The following is a 23,308-nucleotide window of genomic DNA, read 5'->3' on the forward strand; positions in this document are numbered from 1 at the left end:
GGCAACTAAGATGCCTTCCAGACACCATCAACTGATTCACTGTTTTTACACTTATAGTCTATAAAAGCCAACCTATTGTTAATATAACTCTACTCTACCAGGTCTTCTGCCTACTTTTTAGTCAAATCCATCTATTAGAGATCGCCTGTGAGGGTGTAAGCTCCTTGAGATGGGGGCATCACTGGCTATATGTTTCCGTAATGTCATGTCCACACTGATTTGACCAAGGTATGGAACAATATACAAAGTAAACAATATCATAAATAAATAATCTTGATTAGATAATGCTCATCCCTAGGAGCTGTACAAATATTTATGAAAAATAACTATTTCCACAAATATCTTACAGTCCAATTTTGGAAAACCAGGAACTCCTAAGATTTGGTAATTTTTCAGACAGTGTTGCTGCTCAGAGATTAATATCTCCTCAAGGCTAGCAGCTAGAATTTCTGTTAAAGTCTACCCTTCTGACACAAAGCTATTGGGAGCAATGAAAGTAATTACGAATAAAAATACACCAAGTACAAAGCAAGAAATCTGACTGCAGTCAGATGAAAGGCTTTTTTAAAACTGCTGAAGTCTAGCAGTTAAAAACATTAAAAGACACACAAAGATTATTAGTTACACACCGATTGCTTAGGTAAGCTTGGTTTGTTTGACTCTTCTATTAAGTAACATGAAAGGCTACCAGCATTAGGTTTCTTGCAGATTTTGATCTAAGAAATCCACCTAATCATACAGGTGATAAACAAGCTTGCCAGTACAGGCAGATAATTCCAGGAACAGAGTTAGATATCTCACAGTCACAGAGGAGTGCTGAGCACTAGAAATCTTTGTGGAAAAGTAAGGACAGGAGAGGAAATAAAATGATGGATGAGGAACATCTCCACTATCTGACTGACATCCACAAAACGTGTTCCTTGCCCACCTTCCTTTACACCCACGCCTGGATACAGAGTGGTGGAAGTGGCTGGTCTTTTGACAAAGCAGAAATGGATGAGAATTTTGAGTCTACTGGGACTGTTCCTGGGAGTAATGAGCAGAAACTTCCCTACAGAATTGCACATACAGACAAGGGGAATGTGCAGGCTCTCTAATCTATCCCCTTCATCTCTTAGACATTTTAAGAGCAGTAGCATAATTGCAGTAATCTGGCTACCCTTTGCTACGCAGATGATGATGAGATAGTTGTTGTTTATGCATCAGGTCTAATTTTCCCAAATAGAAAAACAACACATTTTTATTTCAACTTTTCTCTTTCTTCCCCAGTCTTCCTAAAACTCTTTTTTAATCAACTCTGCAAGGACACATGATACAATGACCTGGAGGTGAAAGATTCTCATTAATAATACAATTTGTCTGTTTTTGACTAGTTTAAAACGCCCTCTCTCTTTTTTCCTAATTGCGCTATTACCTTGTCATCATGCCTTTCATTCTCCATTTATAACCAGATCCCTTCGAGTGCCTCAGGTGAAGGACCTAGGTGGATTCTCATGTATCTTCTTAGCTTAAGGGTACGCCTGCACTTGGTGCAGTCAGTGTCAGATGTCTGTTCAGCACAAATATCAATAAGCAGACCTCCCACCCTTCCATTCATAAATGGGGAGAGTACAACTGCCTGAAATTTCACACTCTTTCCAAACCTGTTTGGGGAGGAGGTGGGTTACCCGAGAACAATGAAGTTTTAGAGGTCACTCGTATCTGTGACAACTATTTGTCTTGCCTTCCTCCTCCAGCTGTCTTTTTCGTATCCAACAACATCATACCAGACTTTAAAAGGTCTGAAGATGACTACGTGTGCAGGTTTCAGCACAGCTTAAGACAGAAAAGTAATACAACAAATAGTTCAGTTTGGTGACTGATGCTCCCTGTGCCACATTTTCAGTAGCAGATCATCAGAATTCCATTTCTTCAGGGTCTGAAAACGTTTTGATGACTCCCTATACCATTTATTAGTGAAACTATACAATTTAAGCAGAATGAACACATTGCTGGATAAATGTGTTTTGCTTACTTTATTTAAAAGGCACTAAGACTGACAAGGAGGGGGATTCTTCTTTAGCTTTATAGTGCCTATACTGCTTGCTAAAAAAAAAAAAAAAAAAGAAAAGAAAAGAAAAAAAAAGAAAAAAAACTCCTCAAAACAACCCCCTCCCCCAAAACAGCAAAACCCAAAACACACAACCAAAAATATGATGAAAACAGAAAAAGAATGGAACAGCTGGATTAACTGTGAATTCTGTGACAAGCACATACTGCACGTTCAGTGACTAAGAGGGTTCCAATTTCACCTCAACTTGCTATGGGCATATTTCTTTCCTGGAGGCTGAGTATCACCAGAAACCTGTAAAGCTGCTATACATTTGGTATCATGACAGAACATATGGGCAGTCTAAGATACGTATTCTGAATATCCTAAACTCAAACATAGACAGGAAGCGTTCAAGAGGTAGAAGCAGGACAGGTGACCCAGGAGGAACGCAGTGAGACTGTCCGAGCGTGGAGGGATGGGCTGCGATCAGCAACACAAAGTCCAGCTGGAGGCCAGGCAGTAAAAGTGTGCCCTAGGGTCCATACTGGGTCCGGTATTAACATCTGTATTAACGACCTGGGTAGTGGGAACGAATGCACCCTCAGCGTTTGCAGATCGTGCAAAGCTGGCAGGAGTGGCTGACAGGCCAGATGGTTGCGCCGCCATTCAGAGGGACCTGATGATGCTGGGATGAGATTTCTCACTAAACAGAATAGCCTGATATTACATGGAAGAGAGAACGTTTTTGAAATATAAAAAGAAAGAGGAAACAAAAATTATGCACTTTCCTGCATAACACAAGCTGCAAATATGAGAAAATACCTTAGGGCTTAGTAATGGGAAATGGACTGATCTAAAGAGAATAAACATTTACAGACGTGCAAAATCTCACACATAACCTGTATGAAAGGACTATTGTTAGGTTTTTCACACATCAAGCACTCAGACATTCAGACATTTTACTCCTTCTTTCTTGTAAACATTGTGGTATTATGATGAATTACATGATCATATACTCTTCCCTTCCACAGGACTCCTGTCTCATGGCTAGGTAAGGAAGTGCTCACACAGTGCACAGTAATTCATTGTTAAATTATCTTATCCTTGTCACATCTACTGCACGCTGTAGAAAAAGGAGATTTCAAGAGAAAGTAATTTTCTCACTCACCTTTCTAAAGTATTTAATGACTAGTGTACCTGTAAACTTTCACAAGCATGAAATATTTTATGTTCATAACATCCCTGTATACTGATTTTCCATATAAGAAACAGAAGCACAAACCATTCAATCGATGCATGCATTAATTTTCCGTGTTCAACTTCAGAGGCCTATGATCTTGTTTTCAGCAGTATTTGGCATTACCTAGCACACCGCACATCATATGTTGGAAAGCATAGCTCCCACTGACTTGCTGTTGAATATGCTCAGCACTGCTGACAATCAAATCCAGCTCTCAAGTCGGGACTCATAAATTAATGAGCGAGCATAAAACGTGTAAGTGATTTTGTGTAGCATTGCGTAGGAATGCTATGCCACAGGCAGGATGAGAATCCCATTCTCAAGCTCTGCATGCAACTGTCAAATAAGAGGCTCCACTCTCCCCTTTCACAGTCCCTGCCTTATGCGCTACCTACCTTCCCACTTTGGCAATAAAAGATGCAGTAGTTTTAAAATCACTGTCTCCTCAGTTATGTATGAACTCTCTCTCTTCCTTAGGAGCTCAAAATGAAAACAGTAGGAAAAGCTGTGATCTGAGGAGTACCTGGAAAGCAGCACCCAAAACCTCGTCCCAACTGTACTGTTGTTCTAATAAAAGATATCTTCCCCTACCTACAAACCTTGCCAGGCTTAACTATGGGAAATTCCTTTCCAAATTAAGCAGTCCACAACTGGAATATGTCCAGCGTGAACAGAATCCTCCAGAAATTAAGTTGCTATGCTTTGTCAAGGCTCTGCTTAGCACTTCCAAGCTATTTTTTGAATAATCTGTAAACACTCATGGGGGCAGCGAGAAGTCAGAAAAATTGTTTCCTTGTCCCATTTCAAGTCTTTTTATCACAGAACTAGAATATCACAAGTAAAAGATGAGCAAAACAATGTATTTTCTTTTACTCTGTTAGAACTTACCAAATTATTTTGATTGAAATTTTGCTCAAGAAAAATACTTAGAAAGGAAAATTGCAATTAAACAATAGCTACATTATAAGAGTTGAAATCAGATTAATAAGAAGTACTGGATAATCTTTGTAACACTATATATTGTATAACTGGCTTAAGTGAATGCATGTATGATATGCAGGATCACACAGGCAATGTGCATACACAGCTGGTAAAGAGAATGAGAGAAAATATGGAAATTATGGAAAGCAACTCTAAGGTAATTAGGGGAAACAACCAAAGAAAAGGACATGAAAAAAGGTGCAGAAACAGATTATTAGGGTGCTACATATACTATCTGGCAATAAAAATGCAAGGATTAAAAAAGGTCTACTTGAACCAATAAAAGAAGTGCAAAGAGTAATTAATTGTAAGAAAGATTATATTATGAAGTATTGCAGAAAATATCATCTAGACAGGAGTCTGAAAAGAACAAACATTAGTATACTAACACAGCACAAGTATTTAAAAATAAGAAACTCAAAATAAAAGTGATATAATAATAAATTAAGATAAATCAAAGATAAAGAACCAGAGGTCAGTACAGAAAATTGGTCAAGGAGGGAATCGGGCAGAAGGAGCAGACCTTACTGAAAAACTAAATGTACTATTTGCCCCAGTGTTTCCAAAAAAGACAGATGCTAAGATGCACAAATTCCCCAAGGCTGGAAATGAGAAGAATCTAGAGTTTCATCAGAAAAATTAAAAAACAACAAGATCTATAGATGACAAAAATCTAACACCATAAAACATCTGTCCTAAAAGAGAAAGAGATAAGACTGGATTCTATGAACTTCTGTGAAAACATAAGCAGTGTTGGGCTCTTAAAATCTGAGGAAAAAATTACAAAATTATAGGAAGGGGTGGGAGGAAAACCAAAAATAAACCATGGACTACATAAAATGAAATAAATGTTCCTGCAAAAACTCATACGTAAAAAGCAAGTGTACGAACTGTGGAAGCAGGGACAGGTGACCCAGAAGGAATACAGCAAGACTGTGTGAGCATGGAGGGATGGCATCAGGAAAGCCAAAGCCCATCTGGTCTTGAATCTGGTGAGGGATGTGAAGGGCAACAAGAAAGGCTTCTACAACTGCATACACAGCAAAAGGAGGGCTAGGGAAAACGTGGGCCTGCTGCTAAATGGGGCATGGACCCTGGTGACAAAGGACATGGAAAAGGCAGAAGTACTCAATGACTTCTTCGCCTCCATCTTTACTGGTAAGCCTTGCCATCAGTAAGATGAGTAATTATGAATAATAACTAGAGATGGAGTTGCATGACTTTCTGCATATAGAAGAGATTAATATTGGGGTTACCTATATTTATCTAATGCTTTAGATAAAAACATACTATTGGAGTGATATTTGCTACTAATACTCACTAAAAACGTGCGAGTCAAGAGCAAAGAGAACAGCAGTGCAAGTCAGAATGACTTGGACAGGCCATATGCTTGGATGCATAAACAACTTCTGAAAGCTAATATAAATAAATACAAATCTACAGAAGGTCACATAAAAACAAAACATTTTACCTTCTGTAGACACTCAATAATCCAGAGACAGATAAATGCAGAAACATAGTTCATTCTCTAAAGTGAATACTGAAAAAATCAAGTCCAAAATTAAATCACTCTCTCAGTTCCCTGTATTTCTGTCTGCAGTTTTTTTGAAGAGCAACTTTGAGAATTATAGCATTCCAGTTGTCTTCCGATTATACACACATACTACTCTTACTAAGTTAAAGCAGTTTGTTCCTTTCCTAAGTCATTGTAATTTTCTTCCCCTGTGATAAAGAAAGATTTACATATGCTTCACGAGATACATATATAGATAGATAGATAATTTTTTTTTTTTTAACCTGATCAGGTCTTGGACTCTGCTGTTGAAGGCTTCAGCTTGTGAGGATTTGCTCTTCACTTCCTGTATTATCTTCAGTGTATTGTAGTGGTTGTGTCTATCTGGGAAGCTGGAGATCAGACATCCAAAAATCACAGCAGTTATCCTGAGAAGTCCTGTTGTTAGACCTTCAAATACCTGTTTATTTGCACTGCGGCCTGAAGTGGCATTATGGTCCTCTGGAACATTAACCTACGTAAAGCAAAAACGTAGAAAAAAAACGACTGTAATTCAGTAAAAATAATCAACATTTGTAGAGAAACACTTAGAAAGCTGCATATGAATAAACCAAAAAATAGTAATTAAGTAACATATTCTAGCGGTGCTGAGGAACATTTAAGTATTCTGGCACAAAAAAGGGGTTTACAGCACCCTACACAGATAATATAATTTAAAACAAACAAAACAAGCCAAAATGAAATTTAGCGTAGGAGAACTGAAGGAAACCTTACAGTAGCAAAGTATTTCATTATTATGATTGTGCTGTTCTTATGTATATGCAGGATTTTTGATAAGTCACTAGCAAAAATTATTTTTTAAACTGGACTGGGAATAAACAAACTAATAAGATGGTTCATTTTGATTACCACATTGTGCTATCACAAAGATAAATTAAAACTCTAGGACACACAAAGTTTTCAATAATACAGAGGAAAGACAGCTATTCACCATGGAAAGAGCAGCCTTTACTGTTGTGGGGTAACTCTCTGCTTGACTTAGGAAAAACATGACACAGCGTCAGAAGGCTACTCAACAGTTGGATTCAAGACCACCAACCCTGCTAAGAGTATTCTGAAAGGCCTAAGTTCTTGTGATACAGCAGCTACAGCTGTGGCGTTTCACAGAAAAAGGCAATATACTTTGTAGGCCATGGGAATGATCTTTGCAGTAAGCTCTAATGCCCTATGGACTTTCTCCTCAAAAGCAAAAAAAGAGACATAAGCAATTACGGAAATATTATCCCAAAGTAAGAATCTACGGATCCTTTCAAAGTATTTTGAGTGGAATTTTAACTTTAGAAGAATTACAGAAACTAAAGCAAAAAAAAAAAAAAAAAAAAAAAAAAAGTAGAGTACTACTTTACTACTTTGCCCTTAGGAAATAGTATACTGAAATATCTGAGCAGTAGACACAGACAAGCCATGGCAAGGCCATTGGAGGCTTTGTCTGGTAACAGTGACAAAGTATGATGGAGAATGCAAAATTTTTCCAGTCTACAAGGAGGAATCCAGTTGTGCTCCTTAGCTTCTGCATAATTTATTTCAAAACAAATTTTATTAACTGTTGAGGTTAAGCAAAGAAGGTAGTACACAGCTGTTTTAAGCCAGTTAAGGAGCATGACCAGGTGAAGTTCCTATTATGATCAGGGAGAAACTGCCAGAAGAGTAAGTGAAGTCTGTGTAGGGAAGATACCCACTTTTACAGACAAAATATTGACAGCATAGGTGGATCAAAATATGTAGCTGCTAGCTAAATTCACTACGCCTAACCGTGCTGGATTCTATATACTAATAGGCTTCTGCGGAAGCAATTTTACAAGACAGCTTGAAACTTTCAATGCTGTAACTAGTGATCAATATTGGCTGAAATTTCATTTTCATTTCAAGTTAAAATCATTTATACTTGGTAAATAAGTGAGGTCACAGAATACTGGTCCTCCCTGTATAGGTATCAGGAGGGATTTGGTAACACTTGGTGACAAAGAACAACACGCGCATTTCTTTATTATTCATTAGCTCTGAGCCTTGTGTTGGTACTTAAAACTCATTGTAATAGTCTGCTTCTGGTGATGAGCCAAGCGAGCAAGTGAGAAGTCCTTAGCTGCTTACTCAGGTTCAATAGGAAAAATAATATTGTGTTGCTCCAGTAACTTATGTTCACTAAAGTAATTCAGGCCTAATGGTTCTAATTGCTTAGTGAAATAGATGGATTACACTTTATAATGTATAAATCAATTCAATGTGGCAACTTTGTGCTAGGAACACCAAGTTTCAAAATTTACTAACGAATGCTACTCATTTCTTTTCCACTTAGGATAACAAAATGATAGATAACCTATTTCTTAAAAGATTCAGTAATATTTTGTATTACAGCATTCCATTTGCTATTATAATCCGAGGATGTTTTTCTTCTAGTTGAATATATATTTGAGGGCTATACTTTCTAAGTATAGAGCCCTTAGTTACACAAGTTCATGTTTTAATATAAAGTTGTCTTCCTACTTTATAAAATAAATAGATCTGGTATTTTAATACAATTAAAAATTTATTGCAAAATGGATTTTTCTGATTCGATTACTGGGGAAAGCATATATTAAAATAAAGTGAGAGCCAATTCTTTTTTACACTTGTGTCAAAGAGGACATAGAAGCAAATACCTTTTTATGTAAAATGGGTAAATTTGAACTCATTGCTATGCTGAATATCTTCCGTTTATGTGAATTCAATGAGTCATGAAAGATCAGCTCTTTTATGGAAGAAATAATTAATTGGATGGCCTGAAAATGTGTTAAGATTTATGTTCAAAATTAATTGGGATGCTTGCAAAATGATGTATTACTTTGCTTGTTGATTATTATACCAAGCAAGGGGATAAGAAATCTTAAGATTGAATAGTATAATTACAAAAGCTTCCCAGTTTTGATTTTTGTGTTGATTATACGTTAATTATATGAAGAAAAACTGCTGTTTGTTGAACATAGGCTACAAATGAGTAATGTTAAAATGCTTCACATTTTTATTTCTAAACACAGGTTTAATAGTTTAACTGACAAATTGACAGGCATAGTTACATACTTAAATTGATTTGTCAAGTAATTGGTATAAAGTGTTCCTAAAACACTGAGGAACAGTAGAAAATACAACCAGTGCTCAACGATTCGACTCATCCAACATCTCAACGCTATTTGAACGTTTATGATGACTGCCTGTGCTGGGCCAAATCCCGACTCCCAGCTTCTTTAGATCAGTTCTTGAGCAAAAGGGCGCTGATGACCAGACTCTCAGCCGGGATACGGCCTCTGCAAACCACCCAGCAGAGAATTCCCCCGCGCAGGGAATCCCTTGCTTGGGCAGAGCTGCCCTAAGCTCTTCAGCTGTGCCCAGCATCGAGGATTTAATCCTGCAAGATGCTGAAATATATGGCTCCAGTCCAGTAAAGCACTTAGGCACACTTTTAATATAGTTGCGAACGTAACTCCTACTGACTCGTGTCACCACAACTATAGCTGTATATCAGTGCACATTTTACATTTTTCTTGTGTGTTAACAGAAAAAAAAATAGTTTTCAGTTAACAAGTAAAGCTCTGTAACTGAAAAATCATTTATGTTTTTAGCCTCCTCATAAAGAGAGAATCTTTCCCAGCCATGAACCATTTTAAACACTGAGTTGTTAAACCTAAATGGAGAGTTCTTCAAAGCTCTCTACAGCACTCCCTTTTCTGTTCATTAGGCCAATTATACTGTATTCTTCATCCACAGACAGTGGCGGTTTTGTGCTTTCTGCATGCTAAGTCGCTGGGCTTGCCTCAAAAACATTCTGGAAAATGCACATTTTTAAACAGCGTCTATCAGATGTCTGACTTCTTACACAATAACTAACGAGCTGAAGAAATGGAAGCTGCCTGCATAGTCTGGGAGCTTAAGACGGTGCAGATAAAGCTTCTACTTTTTTAACTCCCTACTTCAAAGTGCTTAAAGCACATCATTATTTCTTCTCTCCTAGCCTACTTCAACATTTACTACAGGATTAACATACTGGCTTCCTACTGGAGAGCAAAACTACAAAAAAAAAGTTTTTGGCCTTTTTAAAGTTACCGTATTAAAAAGGAAGAAAAGGACATTAACTTTTTGTGCTTTTTTTACATTGCCACCGTTGAGTGACGCCTTTGGCTGACATTGGAAATGGCCTGATTCACGGAGCTGACAGCCACCTGAAGTACTTTTCCCCCAACCTTGGTACTTTCAGGTGCTGGTCTTCAGGTTCCCAACTAGAAGGGAAACCAGAGAGAGGGCGGTTTTTTTAAGCAGCTCCGAGACTGGGAGAGTGACCTGGAGGGTAGACCCTCTCCACACAGCTGAATTATTATTGTAAGTATTGTCAACACCCTGCAGATGACACTCTCATTTTCCTGTGGACATCTCTTGCAAATGGCTATACTGTTTCCCCTTACCCACATCTTGTAAAATCTCCCAGCTGGGCACCTCCCGTAATAGCGTCGCAAGGGCTGAACACTATGGAGACTGAAAATTAAAGGGAATGTAATTTTAAAATGGACCAAACCAGCTGAGAAGCACGTACGTGCCTAAGCGTTTACAATTCGTCATCATCAACGCAAATAAATATGCAGCCGCCTTCGCTATTGCCGTACAGGAGATTCAAAAAGTGACTAGAGATGGTTAAGTAACCAGCAAACAGCATAGGACATAGACCATCACGTGTAAGCAGTACTGCATCCAAATTAGATGGCAGCACATTCCAGGGAATAAATGGGGGAGAAAAACTACTTCAATGGCTCTGGATATCCAGAATAGCTTAAATCCAACCAAATCGATTGTACTTCATGAGTAATATTTCATAGGCCATTTGTCAATAATACTGACCCCACATTGCAGCACTGGATTTTGGAGAAGAAAAATGTAATGAGCAACTCATTTTTAGATGTCTGATCTCTACTTACACTGCAATGTCCATTTCACATATTTTTATGTTCACTAATGATGTTTTATTCAGAATTTTCAGATATTATGCATTTAAAGATGGCTTTAAAAAGCAACTCATACAGCATTCCAATTAAAATTTTCAAAATCTGCCCCAAGGATATAAAGGGCAATCAACTCTGGAAAGTCAGACTGCTGGAAAGAGACTGGTAAGACTTTTATACCACCCTGACTGCTTTTTGATTCTGAGGTCGGGCTTACATGAAACGTGTTTATATGAAGTTATCTATGCACTGGAATAAAAACAATCTGATCCTGGCCTTTAGCAATTAATCTTAAGCAGAAACAATCAAAAATTAATTTATGCGCAGAAAATTAACAGTGCACGTGAATAAATGAAGCGCTTTGCAGCGATTCTGTCTTGAAATAGTGATTTCTAATTCTATGTAGTCTCAAATTTGAAAATAAAGTAAAAAAGAATCCATGTAATTTTGCATACATATGTGAATGAAAAAATGTAACAATAAAAATATCTCAATTCGTAATTCTTATTGAGTATAGGTTTGTGTTATGCTTTAACTGGTAACAGCAGGTGTGCTATGAAGGGAAGGATCTGAATGAATGAACAAAACCCCCTAAGACATTTTACTGGATGAGGCAGTCTTGTCCAGCTTGTTATTCTGAAAAGCTTTGCAAAGTTTCCTTTTGATCTATCTGAGAACATGTAGTTAGAAAACAAAATGTCATGCCTTTCATGGATTATCATGAAATCATAAAAGGACAGTTATCTGTAATAGATAAAAATCAATCTATTTACAAAGCAAATAAAAACGATTTACTAATGTATGCCCAGAAATCTATAGTTTACACAAATGGCTCTTTTCAGGTATCTTCATGGAAAATTATTTGACAGCTGTCACTTGACTAGAAAAAAATCCAACCAAAATAAAAAACTATCCTTACATGCTTACCACAGTCCTATGTAATAACTCATTTCTCTCAGTGTAAAACCTTCCAAAACATACAAGCACAGAAGTTCTCATTATGTCACAACAATCTTCTAGCTACAGGAGACAAAGAGGAGTGGCAATAGCACTCTCTAGATAACTCAACTTACAACATAACCACAAGACTTCCATGAATGTAGGTAGAGAGGTTTGATCCATTAACCATTGAAATCAGCAGAAAGAGTACTACTGACTTTGATAGCCACCGAATTAGACATTACCTGAGCTGGTTAGGAGGCTAAGAAAGGCAAAATAATAAGAAATGCCTGCAGGTGGTTTTCTACCAGTTCCTCAGGTATGAGATAAACAGGAGGAAGGTCTAAATAGGAAACTGAATAATTAACTGGGGCAAGTGGGATGTCACTAAAACCATGAAATATTCTACAACTGATATTCCCATCATTTTCCCATTGATACCCAAGCTTTCATTAGAGAAAAACATATTCTGTTTTATGCAATTCCCAAAGTAATACTTTCTATAAGGAGAAAAATATTATACCTGTGTAAAGAAAATTAATATTTGTTTGCCAATAAAAATTGATTTTTTAAATTCAGTTCTTAAAAATGTATAGCTCTGAATTTTAGCTCATGTAATCACTGCACTAGATTTTGATAAACAAAAGCAAAACTAAACCTACATGAAGTTGTTTGGATGCAAGGTTCAAATTTGTTGCATTTAAGAATGCACAGAGAGGTTTTCTCAAGCTTTATTCTTTCTGGTTTTGCATTCAGCAAATACTGGCATACTTCTACCTGTTCATTAATCTGTTAAAGCCCTGCAGATATATGCTCTCATCTATTACTCTTCATATTATTTGGGTTTATTTTCCAACAATAAGGGGGCAACACACATGACATGAGCAGAGGCAGCATCATACAGCTCACCAAGCTAAGGAATACTGCAGGCCCTTAGACTCCTTAGATGGGTCTGTTAATGGTGTCTGTTAATATTTTGGTGATCAAATCAAAAAGAAAAAGAATTTGCCATGTGTCTTTTCTTCTTCCTCTTAAGAAAGAAAAACTCAAACTTGATCTGATTTATTGTCTTTTCAGGAGAGGGGAAAAAAGGACAGGTTAGGGTTAGAAAAGCAGTACTGTATTTTTTTTAAAATGAATTACTTGAATATGTATTTCATGGAATTATGCAGATATGCTAGCTGAAGGGCCAATTTTGCCTGAAGAGAATATGAAAGACTTTATGCAAAGGAAATAAAAGCCCACTGTGGATCAAGGGCAACATTAAGCTTTAATTACAGTTTGCTGCAGTTCAAGGGTAGTATTTGGCAACAGACTGAGACCGGCTCTAAGCATAGGGAAGTTTTCTTATGCAGCATCTCTGATGTCCAGGTGGCCGACACTTGCTGTCACACACTTGGTATTTCTTCAGCAAAAGCTCAGGTGGGGCTTTGCACAGTGCTACACCGCGAAAGGGGAAGGTGTTTGGCATCTGAATGAATCTCATCACTTGTAAAGCGCTGACGGATTGTGTCTCCCGAGTCACTAACCGCGGAGCCTGTGCTCTGGCTCGCTCTGCAGAGCGCGAGTGGTGCTGTGCCCGGCCCGGCACCACACCTGCACCGCTCGCGACGGCTACGTGCAACCCAACACCTGCAACGCTCTCGGAGAGGCGCGGTGAGAAGTGGGCGCTGCGCAGGCTGCGCTCAACCTCGCTTTGTTTGCGTCGAGGCCCTTCGGAGTACCTTTTCTAAAGTGTTCGTCAACAGGGCTCTGGCTTGTTGATTCGAACAGAGCCATGTAAATTATTTAAGGTATGTACATAACTTTTCAATTAACGAACTGCTTGGCTCATGGAAATACATACACACAATTTATAACTAGAAAAGCAAGACTAAATATCTCATGACGAGCAGGTCACAATGAATTAAAAATGAGTTTTCAAATAAAATATTTAATGACATTTCAAATTAAATGAAACATTGGAAAATTAAAACTTTCACAGTTAAAGAGGCCTGCTGTTGAACCATTTTAGCAAATCAAACTACAGCAACACACTGAACCAACTTATATTCCAGATATTGAAATACATCAGAATCAAACACGTATGTTTGCTTTTGCTGAATTAATTAGCAGAAGCATATCAGTTTGTATGGACATAAAGTAGATGCACAGTTCCCAAATGCACATAACAAAAGAACGTCCCTGTTATTTTCAGCCTTGACTCTCTCATTTCTCCTGGTGTGCTACACCCCAAATACTCTATTTGTGAACCGTGCAAACAATTGCTAAATTAAGATAAACATTTTACATACCATAAACTGGTGCATCAACAGGTCCATTAGAAAAGTGATCTTATTACTAAAAAGAATATAGGTGCAGTTTTCAGTGCAGTTACTGCAAGTCAGGCTGTAAGCATTTACTGCATTGCAGAGTGACCTAAAAGATCACAAGGAAAGAAAGAAAAGAAAAACAACAATGTTACTTTTTCCTTCAGTAAATTAAAAGCAAATACATTGGTGGGAAGAACATGAAATAACCACCTTTCAGTAATTTATTTTCTTAAACTTGGATTTCAAATAAAACTAGAAATTAACACGAAATAAGTTAAATGAATATTGACGAATACAGTGAGGCCATACTTATCAGAAGTCATGTACTGCGTGGCTACTGGATTCTTCCATATTCAGAATTCGGTTTAAAATTAAATGATGTGCCTTGGAATATGCAATTTTTAGAAGCCCGAACTATGTGACACGAGGCACTGAATGCATTTTCATAAGTATAAGCACACACATGCATGCATTCTCAGCATTTTCTCAGTTAAAATCTAATATAAATTTATGGGCATACTAGAGAGGCAGTACATGACCAAACCTATACAGGATATCAGATAACTTCATAATTCGGACATGTAATGTTCTTGTCTTGCAGTTTATGGTTGGATCAAAAATAATTGGAGTATAAGAAATCTTCACTAGCACAACATTAAAAAAAAAAAAAAAAAAAAAAGACAGACCTATATGAAATAATTCACACTACACTGGGACCAGCTTTAGAGAGAAGCGATTCTGCAGTAAAGAACGGAGAGAGTCGAGTAACTTGTACTGAGTAAACAAAACTGAGCAGGTTGAATTCCTTTCCAGAAACTCCTACCGACACACGGTGAACCACTGACGTACGAAGTACAGTCTTTAAATGTCAGTGTAAAACTACAATAGCATCAACTGACCTACACCCACGCCAGGCGGGAAGAGATACCAGGCTTGCAGTACTAAGAGCAGAAAGCAAGTCGCAAACACAAAGGGCCACAGAAACTTCCAGCTATGCCCAAAACATCCATGCATTCTTTGCACCACGTGCAGTAATTTGCATTCGCTCAAACTAAGTGCTTTTCTCCAGCCACCATTCCCAGGGAAGCTGGGACCAATCCTACAGAATTTACTCCTAGAAAAGATAAACCTGACCAGGGATAACACTACTTCAGAATAAACATAAAATTCATTTCTTGGACTTTGCTTACCACAAAAACTATCACTGTTATTATACAAGTATGCACACAGACACACAACACAAATACATCATAAATATATACAATAATAAATAAAGATGGTTAGCAATTCAAGTTGTTTGTCTAAAGTAAACTGAAGGGAACAAACTTTTACTTTGATTTTTTTTTTTAAGTATAAAAAAATGTAACTAAGTTCAAATAGGCTCAATAGAGGAAAAAGATAAATTGTTAGCACTGTCAAAAGGTCATACGGAAGGGGGACTGGCAGCAGCAACCCACAAGTCATCGTAGAGAAATAATCGAAGTTGGTATCTAACATTACAAACTGCAGACTACTATATTTCTAAGGATACAGTTGGGTCTGATGCTTTATTTTTTCCCTAAACTTTCTTTTTTAAACAAGATTATTTCTATAAGAGAGGAAGGCTGCTTTAGTGATTACTGTGCCCATTGCTAAGAGCACCGATGGCAGCGCGTGCTCCCCGCGGGGCGAGCGGCAGCATCTGATGCCCACACATTGCATTGCTCAAGCCGGGAGAGGCTGGAAATGCTCAGGAGCCAGAAAATTTAGGGTAAAAGTTTTTCTTTTGCATTTCTGAATTGTCTCTTCTTCAGCTTGAGAAACAATTCCTAATTTGAAAAGGAGCACTACCCGTCTGGCCTGACCTTTAGAAATGTAAAGAACACAGACAGTTCCTTTGTTAATATTCTGAGCATCACCACATTACTAATTATATTAATGTTACTGTACCGCTAATTAATTTTACTGTACTGCCTAATTAAATCATTTTCAATCTGCAGTTCACATGACAGGAACACAGTATTAAATCATTATTCATTGAGCAATGGCAGCTTAATTTTCCCCTATTTCACCTAATTTTCACCCTACAAGGATAACACCTATGCAAAATTCAATTAGCATGCTGCATAGCCATACTGGTTTTTGTTAAAAACCTGCTTTACAACGAGGTTCTCTTTCCTATCCTGATTGTATAAAGATGTTCATTTATTTCACTTTCCTCGATAATATTGAAAAAATTTTCATTAGGCACCTACTTTTACTTTTTACGGCAGATTATCCCCCTGTGTGAGCATGTGTATTTATGTGGAAAGAAAAATGAAACTATTTTGGTAAATTCTATTTTCAGTTGAAAAGAAAATGCTTTAGATCACCACCTTTCATTTTATCATCTACTCTAAAGGTTAATTATATTTAAATATAAAAATTATATTTTTCCAAAGTGTCAAATATGAAATTGGTAGATTTTTGACAGCATTTCAAAATCTTCTAAAGTGATTTAGTTAATTCATGACAATACAGTTCTGGATACATGGTATTTTCAAAATTGCCAAGAGGAACATTTATTTTACATTTGAAAACACAGAAACTTCCCACTTATGCGTGGAACAAATTCAATGGCAATAATGCATTCTGCTTTTTTGTTTCCCAAATGAATGCTATGTCAGAAAAAGTATTTGAATTTGCAGAGATTCAAATAATGCATCCGAAAAGGGGGCATAAGCAAATGGATGTCAAATTAATTTTTCACAATAAGAAGGGTACTTTTAATTGATATTGTAAGCCTGCTAACTACGCTTGGCGATGATTCCAATGTGTTTCGACATGTTCTGAACTAAGATTCAGTCCTACAATTTTTTTAAATTCCAAGTGGGAAGTGTCAGCACAGAAGCAGTCCCCAGGTGGTTCGCGGTGTTAAATGGCAGATTAAACACAGCACAACTAATTTCTTTACTTTAATCTTATTAAGAGAACAGCAGCTGTCAACTGTCACCATTTCCGCGCAAGGCCTCCCAGACGAGTGCAGAATGCTGCGAATGTCAAGCAAGAACTTTATTTAACTACCAGTTACACTCAACAGGATGCAAAACGGAATACTTTGGGGTTTTTGCCTGTTCAAAGCTCTAATTGCTCATAATTACAAAACCGGTATCTCAAGCGATATCAAAACTATGCTGAAACAATGAAGTCTGAGCCTCACACGTAAAGCAGCTGTTTATCGATTACTGATGTTGCTCTAAACTTTGTATCACACCCGCAAATCAGCTTTAAAGCTGTTAGACAGCATGTATACGCAAACCACATAAGAAGTCTACCCTGGGATGCAAGGCTTTCCTCTGGAGTAAATCCAATTATAAAAACACTCATTGTGATACACAAACTTTGATCCAAAAAAGAAGTCTGTCTTGAAGCTAAACAAAAATACGCATCTGTACATTGTATTTATTTTGCATGAATACAAAGAAACGGAAAGAGGATTCATTTTAATCAGCATCTTCAAGCTAGATCCCAACCATTTGTATGTATGCAAGTGATCTTTTATGCTAGTACATCTCCACTTTCCCCAATTTGCCTGGTATCAACAAGCTGACAAACCATATCCTTTATTCAAAATATTGAGAAAGCAATAGTGTCCAGCCACAAACTAATCCATGGTAGTGCACCAGGATACGCAGGGGAGAAGTCACAACTTTTGCTCTATAAAAATCAAGGCATCGTCAGCATATAATATTTACCTGTTTCAAGTATAAAGCTTTTTCACATTAATTTCATCTTCAAGAGATGGTAAATGAAAACGCTTTGATTATCGATGAAGAAATCCACCCAAAAAACTCAATTTTGCTGTGAAATAATATAAAACTAAACATTATCAAATTTAGGATGGGTTACTTGGTTGTGAACTACCATTTTTACCCAGTTTGAATGTTTTGTAGCATTGTGAGGGGGAAAGAAAGCAATCGGCATTGCTATTTGAAAAACTGAGAGGAAATGGGAGGCCAGCTTTTACCAAAAACACTGGACAGAATGATCATATAGTGGAATGATTAATGAATCAAGCTGTGAATATGGGCTGAAACAACAAACTGATTTTAAGGTAACAATTCCAGTTTCAAGTCTTGAAGACTGCACAGGTCTCTGTACTTCCCTCATGCGGCCTATGACCCCCGCAGGAACACTCAAAGAAATTAAAAGACTCAAAATTAATATTTAGTCTGTATTTCACATTATTTAAAGTTGTCTGTTTAAAAAATGGGCTCCACTGGTAAAGTGTAAACACAATTAATAAAGAGAAAACAAAGCTCATCACAAGCTCTCCTATAAGACACTTCCAAAACTGGACTGGAGTCTCATTCTGAATGCTGTTCTCTGAATACTCTGAATAAACTATTACATGGTAAGTGACAATCAAACAATTAATTTACCGTTGATGTTTACAGGTGTGATAGGATCTGCTAGACCTCTCTAGTCCCTGGCTTACCAGTTACTTCATTGCAAGATCTGGCTCTCAATCAAGAAGTTCCATCACAGTTCAAGAGCTTTTTTTGTTAAAAAAATGTGTTCATATACTGCATGGTAAGGCAATACAGCTTTGTTCTTGAGCTCTGTCAGCCTGAAATCCAGCTCTGAGACAGACAGCAAGAGCACCCCATAAAGAGAGATAGATGCTACAGGTTTCGGATGTTGAACTCGGAAAGAGATCATTCTCTTTAGACTATCTTTATGTCCTTGCACCAAGTTTTCAATGATTGTTTCTCTAGAGGGAATAACCTTGCAAGGAGGTAAGAAAGCTTGTTTTGCACTTCAGGTAACAAAATTTGGGAACAATCCTACAGAGCTGCACAAACAATGACAGTGCAGGTCAAGAAAGGTATGCTCATAAAGCAAGCAAAAATGACAAAGAGCAACCTATGAAAACAGTTCTCACCTCATAAGCTGTAATTTTTCCTGAAAATACTACCAATTTGTATCAATCCTGTCCACAATATTATGCAGGCACTATTTTCTACTTATTACACATGTAATTCTGGTCCAAGCTGTTTTATCGTAATGATAATTGCTTTAAATGAATGATGCAAGAAGCTCTATGAATTGAGAAGATACATGATAATAAAAACATCTTTAATTTCCATCACATCTGACCTTGTAACAAGAGTCCTCCTTTGTTCATTACAACTACTGCTAATTTGTATTTAAAAGTGCTAGTTACCCAAGGAACTCAAAGGATTTTACAAATGTTAATTTGTTAAACCCCAACTCTTCTGTTAGCAGATTTGTTACAGTTTCAAGGCTGGTAACATGTCATGGCACACAGGGGCTAAATGACTTGCCTGTATGCAAGGCATCACAGAAGACGGGGATCATGTCCAGGTCTTGACCTTTAGTCATGAAATTGTTTTGCTGTGCAGTTCCCATTTGGTTTTCAGTAGAAGTGTAGGACAAAAATATCACAAAACTCTGAAACCCCTTGAAATTCTGCTGAATGTGTCTTATTCTCTGGAGAACTGAACAATTATAAAATGCTACTTTAAGAAATAATGCAGCTGTACATCAATTTGTATGTTAACACCAATAATAAACCTACTATAATCCAATGCTTTCTCTTCTCCTTTTTCAGTGTTTTATTTGAAGAGGAAAAGAATTCCCCCAACATCAAATGCATCGTCCGTCTCATACCAATGTCACATCTTTTTCACAGCATTTGCTGTCCTGCTAGTCCGCCTACCAATCTGGACAGTACAAAACAACAGGCATATTGTCAAATCTTTTGTTAATAAAGCTTTATCTTGTAGACATGGGATTAAAGTTCTGAGCTGCACCATGCTGCCAGGATTTTGGAGAAAGAGAGATGTAGATAATAGCCCACGTAATCTCCTCACCTCCTTGTAAATAGCTTATCCTCATCACAAAACAACAGACAAATTCCCAGTTTAGGATGAGTACAAATGGTTAAATATTGCAACAGCGCACAAACAGCCTTAGCTAGGTACAGGGGTGTCCTTCAGCAAAGCATGGTTGGCTAGGGAGGGCTGGAAGGCAATTAATAAACGGTCTTGATTTAACTTATTTCCACAGGAGGGCTTTATTTTGTCTTTAAGCACAGAAAATGCTGCTTCATTAGATCCAAAGTTTAAGAAGTCAGTAATCTGAGTTACATCATAGCACAAAACAAAAAGAATTTCAAAAGAACTTCAAAAATTAAGCAAGGAGAAGTTTTATATAATTTTTCTTCTCCACTTAAAGAACTAAATATATTCTGTGACTATTCTTTGCTTCTGAAACTCTCTCAAGCATTCTGTATTTAAAGAAACACTTTTTAAGAATTTGTCTTAAGTACTTTCAGGGCTCCCATTCTAATAGACACGAAAATGGCTTCTCTAAAGCAGCCAAGTTTGAGCTTGTTTCAAACTGTTTGCAGCAAGTTGCACCCTCTGGAATTGCTGCCTGCTCACAGCAGCTCAGTTGCAGGCTCCACACAAAGTGGGCTCTTCTGCATGAGAAAGAGCAGCTCAGAAATCGTCAACAGAAGGTCTGCACCAGTCCAGCAGCCCAAAATTCACTGTGACACTCCTAGTATACACTATACTTTCCATTTAAGGTATCTAGTATCAAAAAAAGCTTTTACTAGAATGCTTTCTCCTTATAAAAACACTAGATAAACATGTATTATGTTAGCAATGCTCAAAAACGATCTGGATTTAAAAAACAACAAAACCCAGCAGCACTATTGAGATCAAACACAAGCTAAAAAGTGTATTTTCTGAAAAAAAGCTAGATTTTAGAGCAAGATCATGCACTAAAAGTGCAACCCTATGTATAACTTCCAAAGTACAATGCCTTCAGATGCTTATAATGCTATTTGGTTATATTTTCATGAATGCCATGAAATCATTTTTCAAAAGAAAAAAGGCATTTGCAATTAAATTAAGAAAAAGTAATTAATATTTCAAGATATCAAAACATGTAAATCAAGCTCAATGTACCAGCTACTGATAGACTGCCTTATGACCTAATAATGAAAAGAAGATGCATGTTTGTGAAAACGGCACAGTTTAGTGGAAATTCTGTTGCCTTAACAGAACTGAGTTTTATTACATCTTTCATGTTTATCTGAAAAATGAATACTTTCTAGATAGTCATATGAAGAAATAGTGGGGAAAATTTGTACGTCCACAGCCTCCAAAGATGAAAAGCATCAATGTACAGAGGATTCGCGTAAGTATATGTGTAATTTACAACCCCAATTTTCAATTTACTGTTTGTACTGAGAGAATTTTAATGGTAAACTAAAGTTATTTTTCTAAGGAAGCGACTTTCAAAACTTCTGTAAGGCAGTATAGTTACGATCAACAATATCTTTATGAATTCATTCATATATTTAAATTGCCTGCTCCAAATATCTACTAACTGGAATATTTTTATTGTTATTTTGCAGCAAGTGACCTTGAGAAGCTGTAAGAATAAAATACAAGAGAAAGATACTTACAAATACGAGCAATAAATCATATAGCAAATACACCAGGAGGTAAGTTTTTCAGTAATATTTAGAGACAAATACATGAATCACAAATTGCATTACAACTAAGAAGAGATTCTGTTAAAAAATTAAAATTATCTGAAATGATAAAGAAATATATTTGAAAAGTTCAGTTCCAGTCCCTTATCATTTAGACAGCATTTTGCACCCTCACATTAAGGTGACATAAGAGGATAAATAACAATACACATTTGTGTTTAATAGTAAGCTCTACGATACACACTGGGTACAGTATCACATACAGTATCATGTGCTACTTATGAAATTGTATTAAGTCTCATATGGGCAATTGTTTCTTGGGGAAAAAAGTGCCATGTGGAAGAATCATGACCAAAGCTGAAAATATATCAATACACATATTTCATTTACTGCACCAGACATAATCTAAGCCCTAATGCTAGGTTCATTATTTTAAAGATAATCATAAAGATATACTTCTTTCACATGTCTATTAATAGAGTTGAGAAACAGCTGAAGTTTGATACTGTGGCTTAGCACTTCCATTACGAAAACTGTATTTCGAAACATTAAAAATCTGCTCCTATCTGCACTGGTCTAAGACCCAATAGGCAAGTTCTTAGTTTCAGTCATATAACTGGTCTGAATAAAATCTATCTAGTTCATTTACACTTTGGTCAATAAACTGAGAATCTCCAAATTGTCCAACTATAAAGAACCAAAAAGTCCTCGGTAATATTCATCTCAACCAATATTCACTGACATGGGCAGGATGACCCAACTGGTGGCCTTTAGGCTACTTGCCTGTGGCCAGCTTGCTTTTCTTTAGGAGAGATGGGACTGTCCTAACAGCAAACTGCCAACTGCTTCCCGTGCGGAGAAGGAAAGGAGGCTGAGAAAGGGCTGGCAGCTCCAACACTGAGAGCTGGGAGCTCTCTCCAAGTATCGGTGCAACAGGTCACCTAAAAGTGGGGTCTGGCTCCTTGCTGCAGACCATCCGTGAGGTCTGGTGCGTGCTTTGTGCATCGCCTACGGCAAGAGCGCTCCCAGCACGCGGAAGGAGCTGCTGCTCACTTCTGAATGAGTGCTTGTGTTATTGTAGGCATCTGCACTGATTTACCAAAGATAATGCTTCATTTCTGAAGAATGGTCTTCATAATTTCAAAATACTAACATTTAAACTTGAAAAATAATAGACATTTCTATGTTTCAGACAAGTGTAAAATTTCTCTATTAACTTTTAAAGTACTTTAGTGATTCACATGCACAAGTGAAGGCGCGAATAATCGACAGGAAGGACACTGTCTGAAAACTTGGCTTACATTCAACAGTGACTGAAACTTTAGAAGACAATGTTCAGCATTTTCCAATACTTTATAAAGTCAGGCTTTGTATTTGATTCATGAATGGAACAAACCAAAGGTGCTTCACAGTCTTCAGAACAACAGAAAAAGGAATATAATTGTATCAGCTTTACCGATTTCTTTCTTCAGGAGTAAGAAATCAATAAACCATCATAGTAAATTTTCCTCACATGTCATACTTTTGTTTTTAAATGGTATTAGTAAGTAATTTATAGCTATATTCTGGATATGATCTTTGAGCAGTAACGAATGCAAGTTTATCAACTGAATTCCCCAAATGCAAGTCTATCCGGTTAAAAGAGTTATAAACAGAAACACCGTTAAATTTCACATAGTGCTTAGAGTACGTCCCTCTAATTGCAAATAGATCATATCCCTCTATTTGTAATCAGCCGATCTCAGCGCAAGAAAGGTCTGAGGCTCTGGCGGTAG

At 37.1% G+C, this 23,308-nt stretch overlaps 1 protein-coding gene across 6 annotated transcripts in view; it reads right to left on the bottom strand.

Annotated features, from left to right (window-relative positions):
* SCAPER (S-phase cyclin A associated protein in the ER) overlaps positions 1-23,308 on the bottom strand; it is a 193,762-nt gene that overhangs the window by 38,685 nt on the left and 131,769 nt on the right. For all 6 annotated transcript variants that reach the window (XM_064517566.1, XM_064517565.1, XM_064517564.1 and 3 more), the window contains exons 25-26: positions 14,024-14,147; positions 6,051-6,280 (exon numbers count right to left, since the gene is read on the bottom strand). In XM_064517566.1, coding sequence (XP_064373636.1) covers positions 6,051-6,280; positions 14,024-14,147 — 354 coding nt within the window. The remainder of the gene's footprint in view (positions 1-6,050; positions 6,281-14,023; positions 14,148-23,308) is intronic.

This window comes from Dromaius novaehollandiae, chromosome 10 (genome assembly GCF_036370855.1).
Source record: "Dromaius novaehollandiae isolate bDroNov1 chromosome 10, bDroNov1.hap1, whole genome shotgun sequence".
NCBI classification, from domain to species: Eukaryota; Metazoa; Chordata; class Aves; order Casuariiformes; family Dromaiidae; genus Dromaius; species Dromaius novaehollandiae.